The sequence below is a fragment of the Channa argus genome, chromosome 18 (assembly GCF_033026475.1).
Source record: "Channa argus isolate prfri chromosome 18, Channa argus male v1.0, whole genome shotgun sequence".
Lineage (NCBI taxonomy): Eukaryota > Metazoa > Chordata > Actinopteri > Anabantiformes > Channidae > Channa > Channa argus.
The window spans coordinates 1,672,911-1,700,871 of NC_090214.1; the positions used below are offsets into that span (position 1 = coordinate 1,672,911).

Here is a 27,961-nt window from a genome sequence, read left to right on the forward strand (position 1 = left end):
TAGAAACTAGAAACTGTTTTCACTTTGACCTAAATGAGGTATTTTTCTGAAACTTTGTTTTGTTACAAGTTGCCAGCTTGTGTTGACCATGGTCGATTCATAATGTCAATAAAAGGGTGAAGTGTCAGTTGTGCACATGGTCATAAATTTGTGAAACACGTCAGTGATATAGTCACAACGATAACAGTGAAAAGTTTTTGGGACACGAGTACTGACCCTGTCCATGAGTCTTGGGTTTTACTCAAAACACAAGTTTGTGCTCAACAGTGAAGTTGACCACAAAATCCAAAGATGCTTTGCACAAATGTTCACACACACAAGTATAAGATTTGTGTTTACTCCACAAAAAAAATTAAATCTTAAGAAATGTGTAAATATTTGCATCATTTAACTCCATAGTTTTTGTCAAATTTGGTCATTGTATTATCTCCTTCTTCTGTTTTCAGACTATTTTCGGTTTTTGTTCTGGACAAAAACCTGTGTCCCACGACAAGTGAGGACGTCTTTCACTGCTCTGTTGCTGTTCATAATAAACAGAGAAAAATAAAATGAAATCAGTCTGACACCGATGTAATGTCAACACATTTAATTTGCGAATAATGAGGTGTCACACAAGATCAGAATGCCAGATGTTACCTTTAGGTAACTTTAGGGAAGACTGAGCAAATACAAACATACAGTATATATTACGTACTGACCATTGAACACGTGGTCCACAGGTAACAAAAGGAGAGAAGGGAGGAGTAACACGTAAAATAACAGCAACTACGAATCGACTTCATTAAAATGGCTTGTTAAGAATTGATCCCAGCAGTAGCAGCTCATACAAGTCTCATTTTATAAGCCATTAAATAACGAGGACCTGCTCCGGTGAAACAGTTCAGGCTCGTAGCTGCAACATTAACACGAGCCACACACTGGGATTGGGATGGAACCAATTAAATAAAGGAAAAGGTCATTTATAGAACACCAAACACACACACACACACACACACACACACACACACACACACACACACACACACACACACACAGCATCAATATACGTGAATATATTGCATAAAGTTAGGCCTTTTGTCAAGTATTAAATCATGGCTTTTTAGGTAAATTCCTCATCTGCATTGTAACATCAGTAATATCCATCCAAACCCAGAAACAAGAGGGTCACTGCAACTCAGAGCAATGTTTCCAAAAATGGTTACATATACTGTAAAGGGTATGCAAACATGTAGGATGCAAGACAGCACAAAAATAATTTGGTTTCAGAAAGTGTCTAGACCTGTTCACTTCTGCTGCATATTTCCTTTTAAATAAGGACAATTTTTTCCCCCCAACAATTAACACTAAAAACACGGTTTCTGCAAATGTCTGAACTTAAACATTAACACAGTGTTGAGTGAAGGGGTCTGAATGCTTTCTGAACATCCTGGATATCTCACTCTGTGTTTGTGGTGTACAGGCAGCTAGCAGGCTAAAGGCCTGTAATCTACTGTAATGTGAAGACGTCGTCACAGGTTCTACTCGTATCTCATACGTTTGCAAGCTTTCTGTTTTCAAACATCATACGCTGATCAGAACAGTTTCTTATAATAGTGTTTCTTCCTCTTTTGTATTAAAAAACAACAGCAGTTCTTTACTACTGCTGTTTCTTACCACACAGCAAGACATCCTCTGACACACATCTCCATAAACCAACTGAAAGCCCCCTTATAAGGTGGCCAAAACATTAGGACCACCTCTGAATATAATGCACTCCAATACAAATCCAACACCCACTCTGACCTCCATAATGATCACATGGTAGGATGATCACATTTCTGACAGTTTCACCGTAATACGCGAGAAACTCTAACCTAGGAAACTGGACTGTATTAGATTGTACGGGTGGTCATAATGTTGTGGCTGTAAAACATGATGAAAATGTGTTTTAGTGATCCAGTACTATCAAGCCTTACACATAATGGGTCTTTAAGTTCCTGCAACAGCTTGCACCTTCAGTAAAGATGGTATGAGGAGATGTGACATGACTGACTTCGAGTTAACCACCGAAAATTACAGTTAAACATTTCTAAAATCTTCTGATAAATATGTTCACACATACGTCTATAAGATTAAACACAGAAATTAAGCTGTGATCTTCATGTGATTCTACAGTAAACACTACTGTATAATTACTTTTACGTCTCTAAATATCTTTGCATTTCTAAAGACTACGATTGCTGTATTGATTATAAATCTATGTGACGACTCCAGCTTGTGTTGTGCTAAATCAAAAGCACTGAACGTTGGTTTGTCAGCTGATTAAAACGCAGAATGTAGCTGATTTGTAATCTCTAAGCTCTTGATCATAGGCAGGTAACAGGAAAATACAGCGATTTATAAAGTGCATAATGTGGATTACAGCATAGTTACACAATGATAATATGACACTGACAACAGCTGCTTTAACCAACACTTTAAATATGGCTCTGTTCATGGCCATCGACATAGTGTTTGCTTAGTAACTAAAAACCATCCTGAAGAAAATACTTAAAGGGTGATTGAAATACCTGTTTTGGTAGAAGTCACACATGAACCTTTACTTTAATTTAAATAAAGACGTACTTCAAAACTCAGATTTACATTATAAAACTTACAGGATCAGGATCAAAGTCCCACATTAAAGTCTCAAGGGAGCAGAGCAGTAAACAGAACAGTTACAGTACCTGTAAAATACATCTACTACGGTATTTAAAATGATCCAAAAGAAGTTTTGTATGGAGACATCTGTGTTACAGTACAAGTCCAGTGGAAGGTCTTCAGTAGGGGATTTGGTTCTGGTAATACTGCAGCATGTCGTATGTTTTGCTCCTGTTGAAAACAAAGTGTGTTTAATTTTGTACCATGCTGATGTTGAATAAGGAGTCTGCTGATGAAAAATAATAATACAAACACACACACACACACACACACACAAACATGACACTGAGGTTGGGTTGTGTGTTTTTCTCACCTGCTACTGAGGAAACAGCTTTGGATGACTTTGATCATATATGGTGCAGCCTCTCTCTCACTCATTTGTGGATTAAACCGGCCTCTGATAAAATATATCAAATAAAATAATATCAAATCAGTACAAATAAAACTAGTGTTTCCAGTGCTGTTTTTTCTACTGTGTCCTTGACATCGGTTAATAGAGTAAAAACCACGATTTGAAGACACAGAACAAGCACACAGTGATTAATACGAAGCAAAAGGGCAGAAAAACAGCCTTTTTTTGAACATCTGTAATTGTTAGTATGTCATAGGTCTCAGTTGTGGACCTTTCAGATGCAGCTGTATTTGAAATACAAACATCATACATACATTCACAATCTGTGACTTTTACTCAGTGATGGTTTATGTGAGCCACTTTAAAAAGGAGCTGAGTTCTTGTAACGACCTTTTTTCTGTTTTATACTTTTAATGATTCAGATTACTTTGTCGAGATCTGACAAAAAAAATATACCTTTTTTAATTGATCAGTGTCAAATCAACCATAACAAATGAAAACTTCCCTTTATTTTTTAAAGGCACCGCTTAAAACTGCATAAAGGCTGGGAAAACAGAAACTACAGAGCTCTGCTGTAGAACTTACTTGAGGAGTTTAATGGTTTGTCCTCTGAAGCACGGTAGTCCAGTGTCTAGCATTAGGGTCACCAGAGATACTATTGCATCCATGTAGGGTCTTTATGTTGGGAAAAGAAGCAAACAAAATATGAAGTTTTTTTTTTTTTAAACAAATCACACAGAGAAATTGGAACATTTATGTTGTGTTGTAATTGATCTTTCAATCTGACGCAAAGCCAACATGCCCAGCTTGACAAACCACCTCGCTGCTAGACATCAACTTTAAAGAGCAACAAGTGAGCAAATGTGATAGATAACATCCCCTCAAATATGTAAAACAAGTATGATTTATCTTGTGACAAGTGAACTCTTTTGACCTTCAGTTTGACAAGATGATTAAGGACAAAGATAATAGTCTAACTTGGCTTTATCCTTTCATCCAACTTACAGGAATTGCTAAATTCAAATGTAACTATTAAGTTAGTTATACTGTAAATTGGAACTTGCTAAAAATCAGGTGTTAGAAGTACAAACATCGACAACACAAGTTAAAATGATACATTTTTACTCAATAAGTAGTATTGGTAATGAAACGCAGAATTGCTTTCAATATTGTCAAAATAATCATTTCTATTACTAGAAAATTCACACCGCAGAACATAGACCTCTGCCAAGGATGTGTATCGATTTGTATTAAACACAGTTTGTCTGGTTGCAAATAAAAAGTTACCTATTAAAGAAATAACATTAACCTAAGTATAAAAGAAATCAGGTTACTGAGGAACCACAGAAGAGCTTCAACATGCTTCAAAAACACACCTACGTGTATGAAATATGAACACACTTAACAGACACAAGATATCATTTTATTGAGCTTGAAAGTAACTAAACTAAACTAATAAACTACATAAACTGTGTGTCCGGCACTTCAGTGTGTTACAGCTAAAAGCCAGGATTAGCCAGCGCACTGTGGACCTGCATTAACAGAAAGATCACAAATTAAACAGCTCCTTAGTGAAGCTCTGTGATCTACTGAGTGTCTTTTCTAGTTTTCCATTATGACCTTCTTCATTATCTATTACTCCATTACTTTCCTGATGATTGGGATTTCTGCTGCGGTATAATTTCAGTACCGGTATCAGATATTTAGGCAACAGACACATGTTTCTTACCGTACAGCAATATATCCTCTGACACACATCTCCATAAACCATTTGAAAGGTGTAGCCTCCATCTTTCCTCCCATAATCATCACCATCTCATCTGTCAGTTTGATGTCAGGCTCCCAACCCAGATTACCACCAGGAGAGCTCTCAAACATGAAGCCAAAATCTGAAGGAAACAGGGCAGACGTTAGTTAACAAGAGCTATTACTCTGCATAATTAGCGTTCGGTTGCTGTGGCCACCGGCTCAGCATGAGTAGAGTCTTTAAGGTGTGAGGCGATCAAAGCCAGGTGTCCTGGGTCACAGAATTAGTCCAGAAAAACAGTGAGTCCATGTCTATGTATGACACTGTACCTATGTGAATGAGGTGGCCCTTGCTGTCCAGCATGATGTTTCCGTTGTGTCGGTCTTTGATCTGAAGCAGGAACAGCAGAAGGCTGTAGGCGGCCATACTGCGGATAAAGTTATACCGAGCCTGAAGGAGAAGGAACAGGACTAATTGAAATTCTGCTCGTTTGTTCAGCAGACATCCCCAGAACACGGTTTCACACTAATGATAGGTACATTTAGGATGCTGCTTCTTAAACTTTCATTCGTGTACTCTGTTTATAATCCTATTTTATATGTATATGACGTGTTTCTGTTCTTTGTTCTCTGTTTCTGTTTCACTCCATGTTGTGAAACATTTGACAGTTTAAAAGGTGAATAAAAGTGATGGCAAAGCTGAAAACCTTCACACCTTTTGGAAGGCAAGGGTCGATTCATCACCATACTGGTTACGGAAGTAATCATACATCCCGAAGTCCGTCTGTCTGCCAAGCTGATCTCGAGATTTACAGTCTGGGATGCACTCGATCACACCACACTGTGGGAAAAAAAATTTTTTCAAATAAAAACCTTTTTAAAGTCTTATTTTATTAATTTAAATACATTTACAATCGTAATAATTCAAATACAGTGGCAACCAGAAGTTTACATACACTGTATACTTGGATGATTTCTTTTGATTTTCCTATGATGTCACACAGCAGTGTGCTTGAGGTGTGCTTTAAACTACATCCACAGGTGAGCCCCCAATTACCTCAATGTTGTCAATTAACCTATCAGAAGCTTCCAAAGCCATGACATCATCATTTGGGCTTTTCCAAATTGTTTAAAGGCATAGTGATCTTAGTGTATGTAAACCTCTGATTTGGAAGAAAGTAACACGATCTCATTATTCTGGCAAACTGGAAAAATAGTTGACTTGTCTGACTTGTCAGTGAGTGTCTTTATAAAAAGTGAGTGTAAACTTCTGGTTTCAACGGTATGTAGATGCAACAATGTCATTTAAAAACAAGCAAATGGTGGCCAAAACTACAAAATCCACATTGAGATTGTTAAAAGAAAATCCCTTTAGTGGATCAGGGAGAAATATCGTAAGAAAGGAGAAAGGTAATCGTAGATTTGGAGGCAGTAATGCAACACAAAGTCTCACCCCTGGGGCAGTGGCCACAACTCTATATGGGAAGACAAACAGATCAAGGCCCACCAGCTGGAAGATGTTCTTAAAAAGCCCAATGATCTGCAGAGCAAGCATATCCTGGAACAAGAAGAGCACAGCAGGGTCACAACAGGAATTCAATTTCTTCCCCTGATATCCCCCCTGCAAAGGACAGACCGCTACCTGTCTGCAGTCATCTCCAACTTTAAAGATGGCAGCCTGCCAGCAAACCTTGTGTGATTCATCTGGATTCTCCTCCCCATCTTCTGGAGAGTCTGAGGGGGAGCGGAGACCCTCCCTCTCCAGTTCACTCACCCCACAGCGCTTCACCTTAAACTTGGCCAGATATGGAGCCTTGGCAGCGCTGTGAGACAGAGGACACAGGGTATTTTCAGGTTTGGTCCTCTGGAATAGAACCTCACAAAGCATGAATGCAAGTCATTACCTCTGCATGGGTGTTCCAGATTTGTAGTCTATGTCCAGCACGATTGCTTCAGGGTTACTAGGCAGGTAACAGCCTGAAAACGAGGAACAGACAATAGTCGTTTCTGCTCAGGGAATCACACTGGCATCGCAGTTGTAGAGCAAATATACACAGTTAAGATTTTCACACGAGAAGCTAGGAAAAAAATAACGATTGAGTCGTCTTCTACACAAATGTGAAAAAATACAAACAGTGCCTTTCTTTTATACAGAGTGATATTTAATTAAATATCACTCTGTATAAAAGAATGCAAGATATGCAAAAAGAAAGATATGCAAAAAGAAAACATCTTTTAGATTAGAAAGATTGACTAACTGGGATTTCATCAAGAAGATGAAAGAACAGTTTATTCTGTCTGCAAATATTTTAGGATCTATTTTGGGATTATTATTTTCAAGTCAGCAAGTTTTACTGACCTAGTTTTACTGCAAACCTCAGTTTGTTTCCCCACGATGATTAGTGGTTATTTTTTTGTTTGATTTCTATTTTTTAATGGATTAACTTTAGATTTTTTGGTTCATTATTTTGATCACATTACATCAAACTATTGTAATGAAGATCTCAAGTCGTTTGTTACCTGGTTGAACTTTGATTTCTGAAAGAGCTTTAAGACAGGCCTGTTTCCTCTCCTCTCCTTTTGGAACCGGCCTGAAAACAAATATTAAAAGATAAGACGCACCAGGCCAAAACTTCTTCTTGGTTGTGGCAGATGTGAGAAGCTAATGAATTTACTTTAGAATGGCGGACACGTTAGTGATCTTGTTGAAGAAGTCAAACTCTCTCTGGTAGAAATCTTTGGCTGGACCCGACAGAGAACCTGTGATCTCCTCGACCATCTGCTCCAACAGATCCCCGATGTCAGCTACACATTTATAAGTAATGAAAAAGTGTTAGTCTATTATAGTGCTGGAAGGAATCAATATGATACAGAAGAAAACGACGCCATCTAGTGTGTAACTGAGCTAATAAACAGTATAAAAAATAAACTTACTACTACTACTACGAAATAGTTGTGCAAAGATATTTTTAGGACATAGCATTTCACAATAAAAATATTTATAAATTTTAATGTAAAATTGTTCAAAGATCAAGTTGGATGCATTAACCTGAGCAAAAACCAAGTAGTTGCAATAGTATTATTATGTCTTTAAAAATGCAAGTTTTAAATGACGCTCTGTAAGCTTGAAAACATAATTAGTGACAAATTATCATATTACAATATGTTGCTGAGGTGCTATTATTATCCACCTACTGTACAACAACCCCCTCTCTGTCAGCTCTGTTGAGCAGGTAGTTCTTTAGAGGTTTTCACACAGTCTTTGGACCGTGGAATGAAATCTGAACGGGCTTACGAATTTCCAGGGACCCTTCGTCTCAATATCATGTCTTGCGATTGTGATCGCTTTAACTGAAGTCACTGTTGCTGTGCTAAAAACCACTCACGATCTTTGTGGTGCCCCTCCTCATCCAAGAAGATGTTAGTCTTCATGTTCCAAATAAACTGGTGGGCAAGAAGCTGGGATTTCTGGGCTGCCCACAGGATGTATTCCCTCACATAACCCATCTGAATCAGGGCAGACAATCAGAGTTTAATAACATTGCTTCATTCAGTGACTGAAGGACTGAGGACTAAGAAAAATGTTTACCTTATCATAACGGAGAGCCTGTACAATTTGTGGAATGTAAAACAAGATGGCATCCTAAGAAGAGAGAGAATAAATGTACTGATGAGACAGTTGATGTGACAGCACCAAAAATACAACAATAATTGATGCCCAGATACCAAATTCCTTGTGCGTGTGACTTACAGGTGGAAAGGAGCGTAGCACCTTAACCCCGTACTGAGCAGTGAGGGGGTGGGGAGGGTACATGCTGCTGAAGTAGGACAGAGCAGTGGGTGGGTCTGCTGGTGCCCAACACAGGATATGACTCAGCTCGGGAGAGTCGGCATCGATGGTGTGCCATGTCACCAAGAACTGTCACAACAGTGAATCTACATATTAATTGTCACAGATTTCCAGCGCATGTTAGCAGAGCTTTACTGAGCGGCGTGATCTCACCTTGACAGCCTCAGGTACATCACTGACCGCTCTAGGGTCCAGTCTCACCAGCCTGGTCACTTCAGCAACTATGGCATCATTTTTAAACCTTAGGAAGAAGCAACAAACGGGTAAATAATCTGCAATCTGTCGCATGGTGTTAATCAAGCTCAACTGTCACTTTAAGAGCTGTTTTTTCATGTTTTTCAAAAACAGAGTGACAACCTTCCTGGTAACTGCATAGCAAGGTAAGGTGCTATGTTCCAGGCCAAGTTGACATTGTCCTTCCACTGTTTCTCAGTCAGACTGATGTACTTGGACCTCCAGTTAGTGATGCTGGTCTCCACCGACTGCTCTGTGGGGATGGCCCGCTCCTGAGCGGAGAGGGGGTTGTACCACGTGTACAACCGTTCGATCTCACTGGCCTGAAAGGACAGAGGAGGAGAAGAGATCGTAAGGAATAGGGGATGACGGCAGGCATAATACTTCAAGTCAAAACCAGGATATCATAATCCCAGCTCTCACCAGTAGGGCCAGCAACAGACTTCTGCGTTTCATGTAGTACTTGTGCAGCTGCGTCCCTCTGTTACTCTTCTTGGATGTGCCTATGTACAGAAAGTTTCTTCAGCTAAAGTTCATAGGTCATTCTCACTTTTCATTCTTATCCCAGTCATATTCATTAGGATACTGATCACAGTTTAGGTACTTTCTCCAGTCTGGTTATAATCAGATTCATTGACCAAATATACTAACAGAAGGAATTTCCTGGTGGTCCAGGATATAACACAGTCCTGTGTTTACTGGTCTACTGAGCTGTTTGCCGTGTAGGACGAACTGCAGGGGGTCTAGCAGGGGCCCTGGGATGTTTTCACAATGTCACTAACTAAACATTCGATTTTAAATGTCTGGTCTATTCCTTATAATTATGCACATACCTGCAAGTCAGCCTGCTCACTGTCATATGTTGTCACCATTTCAAGTGGCAAAGTCACATCAATAGCATTTTAAACACAAGACATGACAACATTTCTAAGATAAATACATTTTATAATCCAAATTGAATAATGTCTTCGCAGTAGGAAATATTAGATTTTGGTCAAGTACATCAGCAGAAATTATGGGAAATGCTGCTGCATGTTCCTGCTATAAAGACGCCTTTGTCAGATGATGTGTGGTGACATACGGTTTACATAAATGACATAAATGTTACATAAATGTTTGCAGCTGAGGGCCTGAAGGTCATTTTGCACCCCAACATGGCCTATGTTCCCAAAGTTATCTCCACACCCTCTAGATCTATGACAGTTGAGCTCCAAAGCTTCTTTTCCCCAGCACCTCTCTCCTTGGCTTTTGAAAGTTAGGGTGTCTGTTTGTCTGAGGGCATATTGGCACATTCGACCAGGGTTGTGAGGTCATGGGCACTACTTAAAGGGCTACCTGTGCAGCAGCCATCTGGCTCTCCCCGTTTGTTCAGCTTTATCGTTAGAACATACAGCAGTCCTTTCTGCTGGGCCTATAGAGCTTTAACTTAACATGCTCCAGTTCCTGTTACACTCAATAGGCACTTTGACGTGTCCCATATTTTCTGGAGTTGTCACTAGCAGACTGAAAGCAAACAAGTTATTGGTGTAACCCTGGTTTCCTAAAAGAGGAAGTGAAGTCCAAAACCTACCTTGCCTACTAAGTGCGGCTGCACATATGTCACCACCCATCACCTGCCAAAGGCCTTTTGATGGGGGACAGCAGTGTTGTACTTCACTTCTCTCCCTCAGGGGGAAATCATTAACATTAACTATTTTAATAAACAATGCTGTAAAGTCCTGAGAACCCTGGACAAACTTGTGTTATCTGATTGTTTTACGTGGCATCTGCAGGCAAAAGAAACAAGCTACAACCTCAACAAAACATCACTTTTTAAGTTGATAGGGTTAAAGTGTTGTCTACTTAAATAGCATTGATGTGATGTCACTAACTTTGTCTGCCTACTGTTTGTAGCTGGGAGTTATGTGCAGTTGGTGAAGTTTTGCATGTTATGTGGAAGTAAATGTGGAGCATGAGCTTCCAAGTTCAACTTTAGAAATTCAAACTCCCAACGAGGCACATTTGCATGTGGCCTACTCTGTATTAAAAAGTCATGCGGTCTCTTTAAGCATTTAGCTCACACACTAAAGGTACATGCTACCTGATTTCTTGGATGTAGTGGACATGTTACTGGACAGCGGGTAGGTGTTGATCCATCCCTGGCCGCTCTGCTGGGAGCGAGAACTGGAGTCCACGTTGCTCCGGAGGTCTGCAGCATTCATCACTGACAGACTGCTCAGGGACGGGTCCTGATTATCTGTATACATGCAAATTAGGTCAGTATGGCTAAAAGACACAGGTCACTAAAGATTGTACTCTTTCAGCATCAGAGAAACAACAGTATGATTGATGAGAAGGGGGTTTGTAAAGAGCGAGATGAACTTGGTCTTTTCCCGTTGTGATGGACATGCATTTGCAGGGAAATCCAGCAGGATTTAATGTTAGGTAGAAGTTGCCTTGAACAACAGATACTGGGTCAGACATGATTTTGTCTCGTTAATGCGCGGGAGGACTAGGAGCACATTAATCTGATCCAGGATCTGGAGTTGGAGGACTTCTCTACCTGAAGCAGATGTTTATGAGAATGTAACCAGGTCTTTTTCTTGGGTTCATCTGGAATGAAGAGAGGATTTTCTGGGGTGGAAGAAAAATATGTTTTCGTTTCATTAGTTTCTCTTGATACCAAACTGATCCGTCGAGGAGAGGGGCAGATGGGTGGGCTGACATGATGAATGATCATGCATCTTAACGCGGATGGCAAATTTGTGCTTTTCCTCACAGCTGTTATTTAGTAAGAAAAAAACACAGACTTATTGTAACAATAGAGGAGGAGGAGGAATAAAAAAAAGGCTTGAGGACTGAGGAAATAAAACTGTTCAAGAGAAACCACTGAGAAAACAAAGCCATAAAAAAAAGGTTTGTAGTACAGATAGACATCGGAATCTATCAACAGCACGGTGAGGACAAAGCACAAATGTGACCCGCGTAAAAGCATGCCTTTGTAGTCCCAGCTCCACCGCTTTAGGCTTACTTAAGAGAGATATCGGAGAAGTGCTGGAAACAATAAGCGATCCAAATATCCCGGCAGAGAGCGTGCTCGGGGCTGGGGTAGTACCAAGCTCACCAGGTGGGACCAAGAGATACGCTGCCAAGTACTTCTTGTCGGACAGGACGCTGGCGTAGAAACGGATCATGGTGCAGATTTCCTCGCGAAGCCGCTTGTCATTTTGAGAGGGAAACTTTGGAGAAACGCTGGAAAGACAGGAAATGGACAGTTACTGCAGTTCGCCAGTAGTTAACGTTTCTTTTTAACCATGTTTTGGTCTGTTTAAACATTCTGTGTTGAAACTACTGCACATGCTGTGTGAATCTAGAAGGTTAGAAAATATTGACTTTTTATGATCTAATAACTACACAGACTGTGAAGACCCTCATGCTGATTATTTCTTTGTTTCTTCAGTTTATTTGTAATATTCTCAAAAAAGAAAATTTTGATAATATATCTTATACAAAACAACAAAAAGTTACTTTATGTAGAAATAACTTGAAATGTGCTGTTTGTAACTTTTTAACTACTTTGTTTTGTTTTTCCAAAAATCCTATAAAATAAAATGCCATTATTCTAAAATTGTAGACAAATGATGCAGCCACAGAAAATGTTTATGCACATTTGTGAAAATACCTGAAGTAATCGAAGGCTGTAGAGTAGATCTTCTCTCTGAGAACATTTCTTACAGTTGCATTGGTGACGACATCTGAGTGGAGCAGGGCCAGACCCAGAGTCAGCAGTCTGATGAAAGAGAAATATTCTCACTAGAAATATGCCTGCATTTTATACCTGTGTATTGTTTGTTCAATTGGCTTTGTAAAATTTGATCATTTGATTTCACCAGATATTAAAGACAAAATACATTTCGTTTTTGTACCTAAAATAAGATCCAATGGCAGCGACGTGACGGTTGAGGCTACTCTTAGCCCCACCGACAGTGAGAGACAGGGAGCGTTGAAGTAAACTGCAAAAGATCTCCACTTGATCTGCACTGGAATACTTTGCTATCTCAAACCTCTGCACTAGAAACTGAAGGAAAAGAGGAAATAAGGGGAGAATATTTGCAAGAACCTGCAATAACAACCCGGCCACACTGGCCATGAATCTGACCTCAATCCATACGTGATGGGGGGTAACATCTGGAGGGCAAGGGACGGGCTGACTTTCCTCGGATGCAGCCAAAGGATCAGCCTCAACCTGGGCATCTGAGAACAATCCCATCTTTAGCTCCACTGTCATCTGCCATGCTCCTGCCATCTCTCGCATAAACTAGGCAGCCAGAGAGAACATGGGTAAAATGTTTCCAAAGACACACAACAGGCCGTAAATGCACATATTTCTTTTGTTATTTTTACCGGTACTTCCACTCCAGCACGTGCTGCTAGCAGCCACTCCCAACAAGCAACCGCAGTCTCCATGCCGTGCTCTGTAAACATCTTGAGAGGAGACCAGCAGAGGTGGTGCAGGAGCTGAGGATCACAGTCTAGAAACCATTGAGGGAAGAATATACATACACACACACACACACACATGAGTCAAACAACAAATCTTGACTGCTTTCAAGTAAACACAGTTGCATTTTTGGTACAAAATGCTTGAGAAAAGGTTAAACCTTTGGTGCTGATGAGCAAGGCAGTCAGTTTGAACATGGCCTCGGTAAATGCTTCAGGCTGTGCTGAGTCCAAAGCCTCTCCCATCTCTTTGATCATGAGCTGGTTCAGATCGGACTGTCCCCGGACTGCTTGGGCAAAATGGATCATGCCTGAAACCTACAGACAAAACAGAGAAGGTACAGTTTTAGAGTAGAAGTGCAGCTGAAACACGTATTATCTAGTAAGAAGAGCTTACTAACTGTCCAGATCTGGCTCAATAAACATTAATGTGTATTAAGGTTTAATTTTTCAAACAATACCACAATTTAATCAGCACAGCATCTCAGGTTTATGTTTTATTTAACAGCCGCAGTCAAACATCTATTTCTTACTTGCTTCATTGTTTCACAAAAGAAAAAGTGAAATAAGTAAATAAGAATAACAAAATTGTAGGATTGTAATAATTACTACGATTACTACGATTAGCTGCTTTTACCTCTCCAGCATATCTGTTCCTAAGGTTGAGGGAGGCCATAAAATTCGAGTAGTCCTTCTTCACACAGGCAGGTCTCTCAGTCAAAAGAGTGGACTGAAAGTGAAAATGAAAAAATAAAATGCCAAATAAGATTTAGGTGTATATTTAGTACATATACTATTCTCCTATGTAGAGTGTTCTGGCTGTATTCTACAGTTTGCTATGCACATAAAGTATAATCATGCTGCATCCCACAAGGCTCCCTTCTCGAGCCTCTGCTTTTCCTAGGCTTTGTTAATGGTTGTAACTTGGTTCCCTTATGGAATTTGTGTCCGTGGCTTAAGTACAGTACATCGCAATAATAAAAGTGAAAGAAAATAACACTCTTTTGCCCTACGACTGAAACTAAAGCAATAACAGATATCGTGTGAACTGTTTGGGACAAACCCCAAGATTGGTGCTCTGTCTGTTGTAACCAGCAAAGTGCAGGATGCTTTCTGTGGCCATGGCCAGGCCTGTGTGCTGGGAGAGACCGGACACCCAGTTCTGATGTTTGTTCAAGTACTCCTGAAAATCAAAGGACCAGATATAGCACAGTTGTCACAATGTCACATGGACAGGATTTAAAGCAGTTTTCTTATATGTGGTTTTGTTTTTTTAAACTCAATGTTACCTGCAGGTGGGATTTGGTCACAGATGGAGCCCACTTCATAGCTTCTTTAAGGATTTCCCCACAACGAGCAGCAAAATCCTTCACTATGCTCTACAATTAAAAACACAGTTTGTACATTTTGTACCCATATCAGATAGATGAACCACACATTCAAATGAAGAAAAAATGCGTGCAATCATCCAGTAAAATGACAAAATGAAAGGTTCTGGGTAAAGCATTACCTCTCTGGCTTCACATGTATCTGGGACAGTGATTCTGTACGGTGTATCTGGGATGTCATAATAAGGTTGGTCTTTATGGATGTCCTGCAATTGAGCATAAACATCACTATTAATATCACAGTCTATACCTCCATTAATTATATATGTACAGAGAAAAGTAATGAACAGTCAACTTTTTCATCACTTACTGCACTGAGCGAGAGGGACAGAGTCTGCAGGATATCTAACATGGTCTTTAGCACCCGGCCACTCCACAACAAGTGGGGGAATCTAATGAGAGTGAAAATCTTGTTTACACTCTGGGTATGAAGCTGCGTTTTAGAGAAGCAGCAGTGTGGTGTTCTAAGTAAAGGAGCACGTCTATCAGTTGACACTCACGTTTCAGCCAGGCCTGACAAGTATTTATCTGCCACTCTGCGGATCCTTTTGTGGATGTGGTTAAAGTTGATGAGAAGAAACTGAGCGTGATGTTCCAGCTCCTCCTCCTGGGCTTTGGTTTTGGCCTGAAAAGGTTTTAGTAAAGATGATGTCCACAACTAATTATTATCTAATGATTAGTGTGCAGGGTATTTTCTCAATTTGTTATGTGGTTGATGAATTGTCAGAAGTGACATTGTGAATCGTCTTCTATTTATTTTAAAAACATTCCCAAATCCAAATATATTCAGGTAACAGTGATATAAAATGAAGAAAAACAGCAAGTCTTCACATTTCTAGAACCAGAAAATGTACCAACAGAACAGAGAACTTGATGTATATTGGATTTAAGTTAGACTGATCAGCTATCTGATTAGTTGTAATGTAAGATAAGGGCTGTAAGTGTCTAGGCCCACCACTAATTAGAATGGGGACGTAACATTTTGCTTCACTACAATGTCTTAAACGTGCAGGGTATATACTCAGACCACATGTACAAATAAGCCCAACTGTGTGATTCATCTGATTGAGAGAAACAGCAGAATTATGCAGATCAGTGTTTGGCTGGAAAGCAGAAAGGGCAACAGGTTTTATTTTCTCTCACTCTTTGCACAAGCTTGTCACCCTGTGTGCATAGATTTTTTTGAGACGTACAGAATCAAAAATCACTCAAAATATGATCTTCACTTACTTTTTCAGCCATCATTTGCAGGAAGACTTCAAAAACCTTGTCACTGACAGCGATCACACACTGCATCATACCTGAAAATATGTTTTAATTACTAATAATGCAAATAAAAGACTCATGGAAAAATCATGTCGTTTAAAAAATTTTTTTTTCTTTTTTCTTCCGTTTACCAGATTTATCCTTCTGTATTGCTCTGTCTTCAAAATATCGAAACATGACCTGAAAACGATCCGAGTCCAGAGAATGCAGCATCCTAACAGGTGCAGAGAAAACATACCAGAAGAAAAATTACGCTTGTATTTAAATCACTGATCCTCACTTGTCCCCTAAAGCAGAATGTAAACATCATGCTGATTTACCTCATGTATTCCAATCTGTAAACAGACAACAAATATGTGGACATGGCAAAATCCAGTTTGTTGATGAGAGCGGAAACCTCAGGAGGAGGATCCAGCAGGTTGATGATGGTGCCGCGCAGGTCATTCAGCTCAGCCTAAGATTCAATCATCAACCATAAACTGGTGTTAGAAGGTTGCTGTATTTTTGTGTCTGTGGTAATATGTGCGAGTGTGTTCTCATACCGGAGTGACAGTGTCATTCTTCAGTGCAGAGTTGTACTGCAGCTCCGAGCGTAACGGTTCTCCGCTGGGAAAAGTGAGCAGGGGCGATTTGGTCGCAATCTCACAAACGCCTTCATACCATTCCTCTGGCCACAGACCTGAGGATATGAGCAGAACTGAATCTTAATATGCTGCAAAAAGTAATAATGCTGTTTTCTGTTTTCTGCAATTTTCTGTTTTTCTGCCTAAATTGGTTATGAATATTAGCTATGTGTTAGCAAAAAGTCTCCCCCCATAATGGTAGCAATACAAAGGTACCAATTTGCTGAATATCTTTGTAACTAGTAATTACTTTACTTCTACTGTTGCTGGGATACTTCCATACTTGCTCTGAATCTTATGCACAGATTATACCAATGATTCACATACACTTTAAGCCACGTACAAAGAATGTGGCTATGAACATATTTCCTGGCGGATTTATGCAGAAAGCAGCAAACAAAATGTGATTACTCTTTCTTGGAACTTTATGTGTGCTGTTATATGTTACTCCTATTGGCATCAGGACATTCCCACTGACGATGGGAGAGTTAGACCAAGTTTTCTCCACCACGTCCCAAAGACCCTAAAGACCTAAATAGGGTTAAGGTGATCAATCCATGTGTGAAAATGATGTCTCATGCTCCCAGAACTGCTTTCACAATTTGAGCCTAATAATTCTTGGTGTGTTATTTTTACATTTCCATGTAGTCATTTAGCAGACGCTTTTATCCAAAGCGACTTACAAGTGAGGTACAAGGCAGCAAGAATCTAAGTCAAGGAGAAAACATCAAAGCAAAGTCCTGTCAGAAAAGTGTTCACAGTTCACGAGATGCAAGTGTGAGAAAGAGCAGAAAGGATTTTTTTGAATAGTTTTTTGAATATTGGGAGAGAGTCAGCTGAGCGTGCAGAGTTTGGTAGCTCGTTCCACCATCGTGGGATCATTGCGCTAAACAGTTTTGCTTGGTGTCTTTTGTGCGGTGCTGGGACCACCAGACGTCGTTCGTTGGCAGACCGCAGCGGGCGAGAAGGATTGTAGACTTGAATGAGTGAGTTGAGGTAAGCTGGAGCTGTCGAGTTAACCACCCTGTGAGCCAGAGACAGAGCTTTGAACCTGATGTGAGCAGCTACAGGATGCCAGTGTAGAGATCTGAAGAGTGGTTTGACATGGGCCTTTTTTGGCTGATTAAAAATGAGGCGAGCTGCTGCATTTTGGATCATCTGCAAGGGTTTGATTGTGGATACTGGTAACCCCATAAACAAAGCGTTGCAGTGATCAAGACGAGATGTGACCAGTGCCTGTACAATGAGTTGCGTTGTTTATTCCGAGATGTTTTTGAAACATCTCAGTGCCATCAGGGGAAAGAAAATCCATTGATAGAAAAACTTAGGTAGTCAGCTACTTATTGCATCAGTTAGGATTGATTAACTTGTTGCCAGTTCAGAAATAATAATCACTGCCACATTATCTAATGGAAGGCTCTTACCTGTTACCTGCCTATTTAAATCCAGGAGGTGGCAATTTTTGGCCATGCAGTGTATTTACATCATCATCATAACTTCACATCCACAATTCTAATCATAATCATCATTATTTGTCACTCAGTCGTAACCTTTTATATCTTTATACATGAATTTATTTATATGTACGTTTCTGTGAGTCTTTGATATTGGGTCTATTTCTTTTTTTTTTCTGAACCAAGGGCAGCTGTAACAAGGCATCAAATTAGCCATCAAATTATTAAAGTTGTCTGAATCTTTAACTCCTGAGGGAGATTGAAGTCATGCAATGAAAACAGAGGTAACCAAAATATCAGTGAGTAAGCTCTCAGTACCTGAGCCTTCCACGGCAAATCCCATGACAACAGAGTAGAGCCAGAAGTCCCGGAAAAGCTTCTGCAGACGTGGCTTTGCCTCCTTAATCGGTGGCAACCTCTTTGTTAGCTAACAACAGAAGATATGAAAAGGGGGAAAAAATGACCAGATGCTGATGTAGTGAACCGAACTGAACATCATAAACTATGTTTCTACTGACAAAAACATGTATAGAAAATACACAGTTCACCTACCACTGCAATAACTGGAATAAGGACACCAAGGTTTCCAGCGCTGCTTGATGCCTGGGGAAACAAAAATGCATTTGGACTAACAGTGAAACCAGTGAAAAAAAAAACTATGTACTAATAAAAAGTGATGTAAAGACAGTGAGGCCTATAGACAGACTCACTTTAAACTAAATAAATATATAAAACAAAGGTTCACTTAAAAAAGGCTTATTAGAAAACTGATTACTGCAAATCAGGTTTCTCTAACCCCTGATTATGATAACCAGGGTGCTTTCCAACTCCAAAACTATCCATTTAATCCAACTCCAAAACTATCCATTTAATCCAACACCAAAACTATCCATTTAAAAGACTAGAAGCAATTTTCTATTTTCCATATATTTAGAATCTCATCGGTTAATATCAGGTGTTGATATTGTCATCTCTTTTAAGTTCTGTGGTGGTTTAATGAACCTCAGTTGGAAAGAAGGAAGTCTTTTTAAGCACATTTGGAGGGTATTTGCTGGAATGTGCACTTGCATAAGGTTTGTTATTTGTTTGACCCATAGTGCATTGCTGTGCTGCAGCTAACAATTTTCTGCACAGCAGTCCCACATGTGGACATGTACTTCCATGCATGTGTGTATGTGGGTCATACCTTCAGAGCTGGACCTTTGTCTGAGGCTCTCTCACTGGCTCTCTTCCCTTCTAAGCCCAGCTGAACAAAAAGCTCAAGCAGGTTGACCAGCAGCTCGTCAACCATCTGTTCAGTTTGAAGGTTTGCTGCTATGTTACCCAGAGCATTTATCACAGCCAGGGAACAATGTCTACACACAGAAAAGGGAACATTTCTTTAGTAAATGTCCGGGACAACCTGTGAATTACACTTGCCTAGAGGTCATTAGGTGACATAAGGTAGTAGTCACCTGTATCCATGATCCTTGTAGTCTTTGGATGAGTAGACCAAGGAACTGGCCTTGACACTGATCTGCTGGAACAAATTCCAAACTTCCTGGTAGATGTATTGCTAAGGTGAAACAAAGAATGGAACACAGGTGAATATGTTCCAAAACTCTTTATTTATTAGCCACAACTGATACTGATTTAGTAAAGAGTAGAAAAATTTGATTTACATTGCCTGTGATGACCATGCACCCAAGTTGGTCTACGATGAGGACGTCAAGCTGGGATGGAGGCTGACAGAACTTTTGCTGTAGGATCTGCAGGATGGGCTCCATCACCCTGGGGGTGTCCCGTAAGGCCACGGCAATGTGACCCAATGCCCTGATGGTGTGGTCTGGGATCAAATGGGCATCCCTGGGGAGGAGGAGGCAATTATCTCTCCAGTCGGTTTTTCAATGTGAATATACCAGGATGCTTGACTTACTTGTCATTTTCTTGATAGATGTAGAGACGGTTGGAGAGACTGGCCAGAAAAGCTTCTACAATGACATTATCCATAGTCAGACCTGCTTTCAGGCACCTGGGGGCATTAAAGAAAGTCTGGAGAGTCTATGCTGTTATTGATATGTCTGCAAATGCTCTTTAACTGCATGTGTGTGTATTCACCTGCAGATGTTGTCTATGGAGATGTCCCGCAGCTGCTCGTACATAGACGGCTGACTCTTCTTGCTGGAACTGGTGTTTAGGGTTGACTGGGAATATTCGTTGGTCACTTGGATCTTGATCTCACCAACACCTTTAGAAAATGAAAAATTATACTAATTAAAAAGAAACAAAACAAAAAACAAACAGCAACAAGACATCAGCTGATTGTTGTGTTGTTACCTGAAGTGCACTGGCTGTGGTATTTGTAAAGCTTCACCAAAACAGGAGAGGGAACCACCAAGAAGTCTCTCAGTGACATGGTAACAGAGTGGGCCACTACAGGGAAGCGCTCACACAGACGACCCAAGCCCTGAACATGAACATAGTCCGTATTCAGATGATATTCATGCTAACATTTTGTGTTAAGTCCACGAGTGTAAATTAGCTGCTGAGCTCATTGCAATATCGACTTTAATTAATGGGCACGTGTATATCATTAACGTGTATAAATATTAACTCAATGCTGCAGCAAGAATGCTGACTGGAACTAGCAAGAGAGATCATATTTCACCTTCACTAACTTCTCTCCATTGGCTTCCCATTAAATGTAGAATAGAATTTAAAACCCTGCTTTTTACATATAAAGCTCTGAATGGTCAGGCTCCATCATATTTAGAAGACCTCATAGCACCATATCATCCCAGTAGACCACTTCGCTCTCAGAATGCAGGCCTACTTGTGATTCCCAGAATTTCCAAAAGTAGAATGGGAGGTAGAGCCTTTAGCTATCAAGCTCCTCTCTTGTGGAACCAGCTCCCAGTTCAGATTCGGGAAGCAGACACCCTCTCTACTTTTAAGTCTAGGCTTAAAACCTTCCTTTTTAATAAAGCATATAGTTAGTTATAGTTATGCTGCCATAGGCTTAGACTGCTGGGGGACCCACCCCCCAATGCACTGAGCTCCTCTCCTCTCATCCCGCAATTGTCACCACTGTATGTCATTAACTCTGTGTGTTCTCTCCCGTAGTTGTCTTTGTCCCCCTCTCTCTGTCCCTTTCTGCAGGTGTCCCCCGGCTTTGAAGCTGTGTGTCTTCCAGCGTGAAGCTACTGATCCTACCAATCTGCCCGATGTTTTGTTGTTGCTTTTGTTGCTCTGTTCTTTTCTCTCTCCCCTTTCCACTCACCCCAACCGGTTGAGGCAGATGGCTGTCCACCCTGACCCTGGTTCTGCTGGAGGTTTCTTCCGTTAAAGGGAGTTTTTCCTCTCCACTGTTGCCTATGGCTTGCTCCAGGGGGAATTGTTTGGTTCTCTTTATATATCTTTATAATCTTGACTATATTCTGTAAAGTGCCCTGAGATGAGTTTGTTGTGAATTGGCGCTATATAAATAAAGTTGAATTGAATTGAATTGAATAAGAAAATATCACTTATTTTAAATGTACAGATAACATTGAATTGTCCCAGATCTCGTAGGAACAAAATGTGGTTTGGTTTCTCTGTTCTGAACCATTTCAACCTAAATAAATGAAAATAAAACATCTGATTTTTACCACATCTGCACAAAATGTACTGTTTTTTCTTACTGGTCTTACTGGTATTGAATTGTGTGGCAAATAGTTTATTTTTAAAAAGGATATTTCCTTGAATACATTTTAAACTTAAAAACTGATCTTTAGCAAAGAGATGGTTGCAACCCTGGCCTGATTAAGAGAAAGGGTAAACAGGAAAGCACTGCTTCTGTGCTGTAAACATTCAGCCTCTTATTTTATGCACAAAAAACAAATGTTTCTTTGCCCTTTTCTTCATGTGGAGATGGATATAAGGACAAAAAGTAAACTCTTACCTGTAGGCAGCAAATCAGGAGGGGCATATGAGCGATGATGACTTTACTGGACGTCTTTGACTGCAGCTTCTCTGACAGCTTGGTGCAGAGGTTCTCAGCCCCTATGGGGGGAAAAATAAAGGAAATAGCACAAAAGCATCTGAGGCAGGTTAGTTCCAGTAAGAATTAAGTCAAGTCTCACCCTGCTCCTCAGTTACAGCCCACACCATGATGTCCACGCAGGCAGCGTTGGCCTGACACCGCAGTTTGAGCGGGCTCAGTTCACTCTGGAGGTACTCAACATCATGGAGGGTCCTTTGCAGCTCTGACTGGCTGCTGCTGAACTGCTCCAGCACAAAGTCATGAACCTCCTTTACGTAGTCTGTCTGAAGGTCTGAATAAAAGAGGACATACTATACTATTACAATTACTGCCGTAGTCAAATTGGTGGCTTCATTATTTCAGACTGTAATAAAAGGTTTCCTTACCTTTTAGATTGTACAGTGTGTCTCTGAGCATTTTAAAAATGGCTACATACAGTGGATCACTGAAGGTTTTGTAATAGAAATGAAGACCAGGCTTCAACTGAAAAAAGCAACAGAAATACAACAATGATCCCATTGAGTAAAATAAAGGCAGGCTAATATCAGTGTGGATTTACAATTTATACCTCGAGAAGTTCGGCCAATGTGTCATCCAGGGTACTTAAAAATGACTCTGACACAAACTCTTCAACCTGTGCAAGACAAACAGGCAATTTTTTAATTTTCAACCACCACAGCTGCATGAGCGTGGTCTAGTTTTCCCTCTAATGTATTTCTTTTGGTGCTGTAGTTACTGCTGACCATGTAAAGGAGTTGTCTGAGCATATCCAGAGAGACGTGAAACTCTCCAGAGCTGCTGCCAGTGAAAAGAGGAGAGACAGAGAAGCTAGAGCTGATGGTGGAGAAGTAGTATTCAGGGTCTACTGCACTGCCGTCGGGGAGGTATGACCCTGAAGACAAAGCAGAATTATTTAGTGACACGTCTTGGGAGCTTAGCAGGCTCATATATATATTTAGGGTTAAGAAATAGTTGCTGTTTATCTAAGTATATGCACAAACAATGGCAGCGTCATTGTTCACATAGTTTCCTGCAAAGTTTGTGTATTTCTGGAGGATTTACAAGCTTAGCTACAGGGGGCAGAGACTCGTCCCTTACCAACAGCGGCATCTCTTTCCCATAAACACCTGCTTTTCCACAACATAAAAAAAGCCACGGCAACTTGCAAACAAGTTAATGAAGGCTGTGGGAGGGGGCCCTTTTTTGCGTAGGCATATGTAAAATTAAAAGCAACTACATTTCTACATCTCTACATCTCTTACCTTCAAAATACTGTGCAGAGGGATCAGCTGGTGAGCTGGGGGTGAGACCTGCTCTCTCTGGACTGGCCTAGAAATAAAGAAAAACGGGAAAATGTATGACTTTGCTTTCTCCGCATCATTAGGTTTTTCACCTAGCATGATTAACTACAAATACCTGTTGGGACACGCTGGACATGGAGGAACCTTTCCGTTTCAGAGAGTCATTCTGACATGCTGTGAGCAAAGAGCTTGGCAGGATTGAACGGAAGTCATTAAAGGACCGTCGGCGAGTGGCATCACCGTCTTCACCCGTAGGCAGCACAGGAGGAATCGCTCGAGGAAACAGCTTAGACAGCAATGGTTCTTCTGTGTTGCTATAGCGGCCGAATGCTCGGGCCACACCGAGCAGGGTGGGCACAGTGTACCTGCACAGGTATTCTGCGAGGGAAAATGGATGAAACAAATATCAACGCCAAGTGAAACACTAAAGAAGCAGAAGGGTTTGCTATGTTGCTACCTTTATCGTGATCATCTGGGTTTTGGCAAATATCTTGCAGCACCTGCATTATGTCCATGATCGCCTCCAGGATCTGAATAAGACATTACATACTGTAGTGGCTGACGAGTGCATGTTATTCTAAAATGAATCTATATAGCTTCTCTGGACTTACAGTCATCCAACACAGCGTACTTATTGTGAACAGAGTAAACCTCAACTGTACAATTAGACTGCACTTTGACAATTAAACAAAAAAGGAAACGTTTGTATAAATCCCTATGTGGTCACACATCTGAGACTCAGTCTTGTGAGGGTCATATCAGCAGCACGTTTCACAGGGAATTCTAATTACACAAATGTTGAAGCAGCAAAAAAACATGCATTGTGTTCGTCTGTAAATGATTCTGTGCCTTAACTCAAACAAGCCTAATGTTCAACTAACAATACAAAAACACATACGCACACACACACACACACACACACACACACACCTGTCCTCTTAGGGTCTCATCACATTGGGCAACATCTGAGAGCAGTGTCACGAGACAAAAGCTGAAGTTCTCTGCAACAGGAAGTACATCTGTAGGATAGGAAGTATAACAGTTATTAAACAGTTATTAAACAGTTATTAAACCATTCAGATATTAAAACACTAGGACATGAATGTTTTACATAGTATAGCAGACTGTTGCATTGTATGCAAGTTACCAGCACCTCTCTGCATTTTTGAGGAGCTGCTGGTCTAAATGTTCAGAGAACAGAGTGTGTACAAACTTCTTAGGCAAAAGCTGAAGTTATAAGGTTTTGTACTACTCTGAAATATGTCTATGGATATTTCTAAGAAAAAGATCTCTGAGACCTTCTTATCCACGTGCACTAAGCGTTAAGCATCTACTCTAATTGCTTCTATTGTTCACTATGTTTAAACGCAATTTAAACGTATTCATCTGGTTTGATTTGAAGAGCAATCTGAATGTTTACATATGGTAAGTGAATAACTGAATCTCATAATATAAAAACATGAGTTGCTCTCAACCACTCTGAGAAAATGGTGGGAGGGCTACGATATGGATATCCATATTATTACAAGCAGAATAATTCAATTACGGATGTTTTTTTTACCTCTACTTTTGCGTTCTGAGCTCTCTTCAATCCAATGAACTTTAGGAAGCCCTTTAAGCAATCCAAGAAGGTACGGGACAATCACATCTTTGTGCTGCAACATATAACAGCATGTTATGTGAGGCTACCACTACTATATCACCATCCTGAAATGTCCTGAGGTAAGGATGCAATGTTCACCTGCAGGTTTGACTCTACTAGAAAAATTCCTAGTGCAATGACAGCATCCCTCCTCCTCTCATCCAGCTGGAAGACTCCCCGGAAGTCCACGGGGCACATGCATTGTAGCTTCTGGACCTGTGGAGAGTCGGCACATGGTTCAATGCCCCTTGTCCTTAGTAAGATAAATAGGTTGTAAAATCGATTTTAATTAAACACCTAATTTTTCTGTTTATAGAGAGTAAACAAACACACTGTTCATGTTCAGTTCCATTAGCCAGGACCACTGTGTTGGACTGTTGCATTAATTAACCAGAAGTTAAGAGTCTAGAGTTAAGTTTGGAAAGGGATCAACAAAACCATGTAATAGGAGGATCATTGTAACTCATTACTGGTCATGCAGAGACTTTGTGAAGAACTTGGATCATGTCGGCCATAGAAAACTATTATTAGATTTTATAGTTATTGGATTTACATGATTCTGCAGGATCATGTGAGTGTTTGTAAGAGTTCCACAACGGTAGCAACATGTAGCTATGCACCAAGTTGATTGCTAAAGCTCAACCTGCTGTGCTTGGACATCAGCCAAAGACTCTTACTGAGCCAAGAAAGGCAATAAAACACAACCTGATCCTAAGCACCAAAAGCTGCTTTGACACTCACTCACGGGAGGTTTTTGTACATAGAGGCATATGTTTGGAAGCACGGAAGCTTTAGATATTTATTTTCCACTCAGAAACCAAAACTATGATTCCAGCTGTTAGAATGTGAACACTTGCTGCTCGTCTCCGATTCTACGGTCAAAATTTGGTGGTTGTAAAATGTTGTAACTATCCAGCAGTTATTTAAAGTTGTCTAATTTTCAGGCATTTTACTGATCAAACTGTTAAAAGTTATTGAACAATATTCAGAAGATTGTAAATCAGATTGCTGTCACAACACCAAGGTTGTGACTTTGATACTGATACCTTTCTAAATATCTTGAAAAGATACTTTAATATAAACTAAAAAAGAAAAAAAAAACAAAAACAAAATAATAAATAAAAGAACATAGAACTTAGTAAAAACAAAGAATTGTGAAAAATCCCGAAAGAAATCACATTTATTGTTGCTCTTTAAAGTCAGCATGTCTGTCAGCGAGGTGTTAATGTGTTGGCCTTAACCTGTTGGGTGCATGAAATACATTTATTATGCATATTCACTTTGCATATTAGCTTTTTGTATAGTTAGGAAGAGCTCTTGCAGCCATGTCTGCATTGTATAGGAGGGAAGAACATGCTCACTATGTTTGCAGAAAGACACAGTCCTACAGACACAAGAGGTTTTTCTTAAAATTGGGTTATTCTTAGAGTACGATACTATAATATACAATAAATAACAAATCAAGGAATAGGTTTGTTGCTAACAGTGGAGTATTGAGATCCATTTTTCGTATCGGTATATTGTGGTTGAGCTTTTCTTTTACATACACTTGCTAGAGTTTAATGCCTTTCATAACAAACAAAGACAAACCTACTAGATTTGTTGTTGATCAGGTTCCACAAACCACCTACACAGCAACACAATGAACTGGTTGCTCACTGTGTAACTGCTACCACGGCTCTTACGTTATGGGATTTACTTCCTGCTTAATATTTCCCCATGTTGTATCTCTGTGGGTTACTTTTTTGGTCAAATGAACTTCTGCTTTTTAAAAGCATTTCAGGAACTGTCTCATAGGCTGCTTCAATCCCCGAACACAAATGTCAACCACCTCATACATGTTCAACGTCATTATTTCACAAACTCAAGCTTCAGCAGCACATCAATGCAATTCAAACACTGGATCCAACCTAATCCACATGTGATACTTCCATCTAACACATTTTCAAGAGGAAATACAACTGTATTCCTGTTTCCTGATTGTTACAACAATCACTGGTGTCTGCCTGACATGACTTGTGCCTCCCTAACACTAAAGCTTCACCTGTTTTCTGTACATCCATTAGTTTATCCATTAGTACCAGAGAGCACATCCTTAGATTCTGACACATGGCCACACTGTTACTAAATGATGCGGGAGCCAATGAAATGGCGAAATACACCAAGAATAGCGATTACTACCAAAACATTGTTTTTTTTTTGACAGATTAGTTGCAGCTCTGTAGGAACGAGCAGTCAGGGAGCAGAGATCTGGAGCAGTCCTTTGTCATTTGGGAGTGACTGCTTAGCTGGATGGCTTCCACAGAATGTCCTGAAAATGGGACTCGTGTTCCTGTGAAAATGGATCAACAACGACAACAACAACAAAGTTCCCATCGGCTGCTGTGTCCTGCACAGGACAAACCCAGGACAGGAGAAATGTCCAAATGTCGGGCGCGATGTGGCCGCTTTTCTTGCCTTCATACATCAACTATTTATCGCCACCTATGGAATGTTAGCAACCGTTACCAACGACCAGCTAACGTTAGCCGACGTTAGCAGGCTTTAAAGCCAAAAAAGCTCTTCAGCTACTAAATCTCACAATGACAATCTAATTAACGTACTAACACAATAAAATACGTTTTTACTGTGTATTCTGATTCATACCACGCTCCGCTCAAGGGGACAAACGAAGGGGCCTTAGCGTCAGTAACTCTTTGACAACTACCAGCTTGTCGTTAGCTAACGCCGTTATCGTTACCTTGTCTATCGGTGCCTGCCGGTGAGCTGCCAGCGACCGAGCCAAAGACAAGACGGTGTTAAAGTAAAATCCTCTGCCTCCTCTAGTAAGAGACATGTTTAAAAAAAAAAAAAAAAAAAACAACCAACAACTTAACACTGCACAAACACAAGCATCTTCTCTGATCTGTCCCAAAGCGGAGTCCTCACTGACAACTACGGAAAGCGC

At 40.2% G+C, this 27,961-nt stretch overlaps 1 protein-coding gene across 6 annotated transcripts; it reads right to left on the minus strand.

Annotated features, from left to right (window-relative positions):
- Positions 1 to 571: 571 nt before the first annotated feature.
- Positions 572 to 27,946, minus strand: pi4kaa (phosphatidylinositol 4-kinase, catalytic, alpha a). Of its 6 annotated transcripts, none has more exons than XM_067483259.1 (54): positions 27,755 to 27,943; positions 25,114 to 25,230; positions 24,934 to 25,027; positions 24,303 to 24,391; positions 23,830 to 23,902; positions 23,488 to 23,750; positions 23,334 to 23,400; positions 22,815 to 22,963; positions 22,640 to 22,705; positions 22,458 to 22,554; positions 22,172 to 22,363; positions 21,991 to 22,091; positions 20,388 to 20,517; positions 20,169 to 20,298; positions 19,987 to 20,082; positions 19,733 to 19,916; positions 19,526 to 19,626; positions 19,258 to 19,426; positions 18,624 to 18,674; positions 18,390 to 18,498; positions 16,537 to 16,673; positions 16,315 to 16,448; positions 16,126 to 16,208; positions 15,959 to 16,029; positions 15,229 to 15,353; positions 15,039 to 15,120; positions 14,851 to 14,934; positions 14,630 to 14,719; positions 14,404 to 14,523; positions 13,978 to 14,070; positions 13,502 to 13,658; positions 13,245 to 13,372; positions 13,000 to 13,158; positions 12,767 to 12,918; positions 12,523 to 12,630; positions 11,965 to 12,092; positions 10,942 to 11,097; positions 9,285 to 9,364; positions 8,985 to 9,184; positions 8,781 to 8,868; positions 8,529 to 8,696; positions 8,367 to 8,420; positions 8,164 to 8,284; positions 7,453 to 7,582; positions 7,298 to 7,368; positions 6,682 to 6,754; positions 6,420 to 6,600; positions 6,231 to 6,335; positions 5,493 to 5,618; positions 5,108 to 5,228; positions 4,761 to 4,920; positions 3,617 to 3,706; positions 2,993 to 3,076; positions 572 to 2,850 (listed from the first exon to the last, which is right to left on the minus strand). In XM_067483259.1, the coding sequence occupies exons 1-54, from the start codon at positions 27,848 to 27,850 to the stop codon at positions 2,799 to 2,801; spliced, it is 6,285 nt and encodes a 2,094-aa protein (XP_067339360.1). In that variant the 5' UTR covers positions 27,851 to 27,943; the 3' UTR covers positions 572 to 2,798. The 6 variants fall into 6 exon arrangements, with proteins under 6 accessions (XP_067339360.1, XP_067339359.1, XP_067339357.1 ...); XM_067483258.1 differs by having other exon boundaries at positions 10,939 to 11,097; XM_067483256.1 differs by having other exon boundaries at positions 11,872 to 12,092.
- Positions 27,947 to 27,961: the final 15 nt, after the last annotated feature.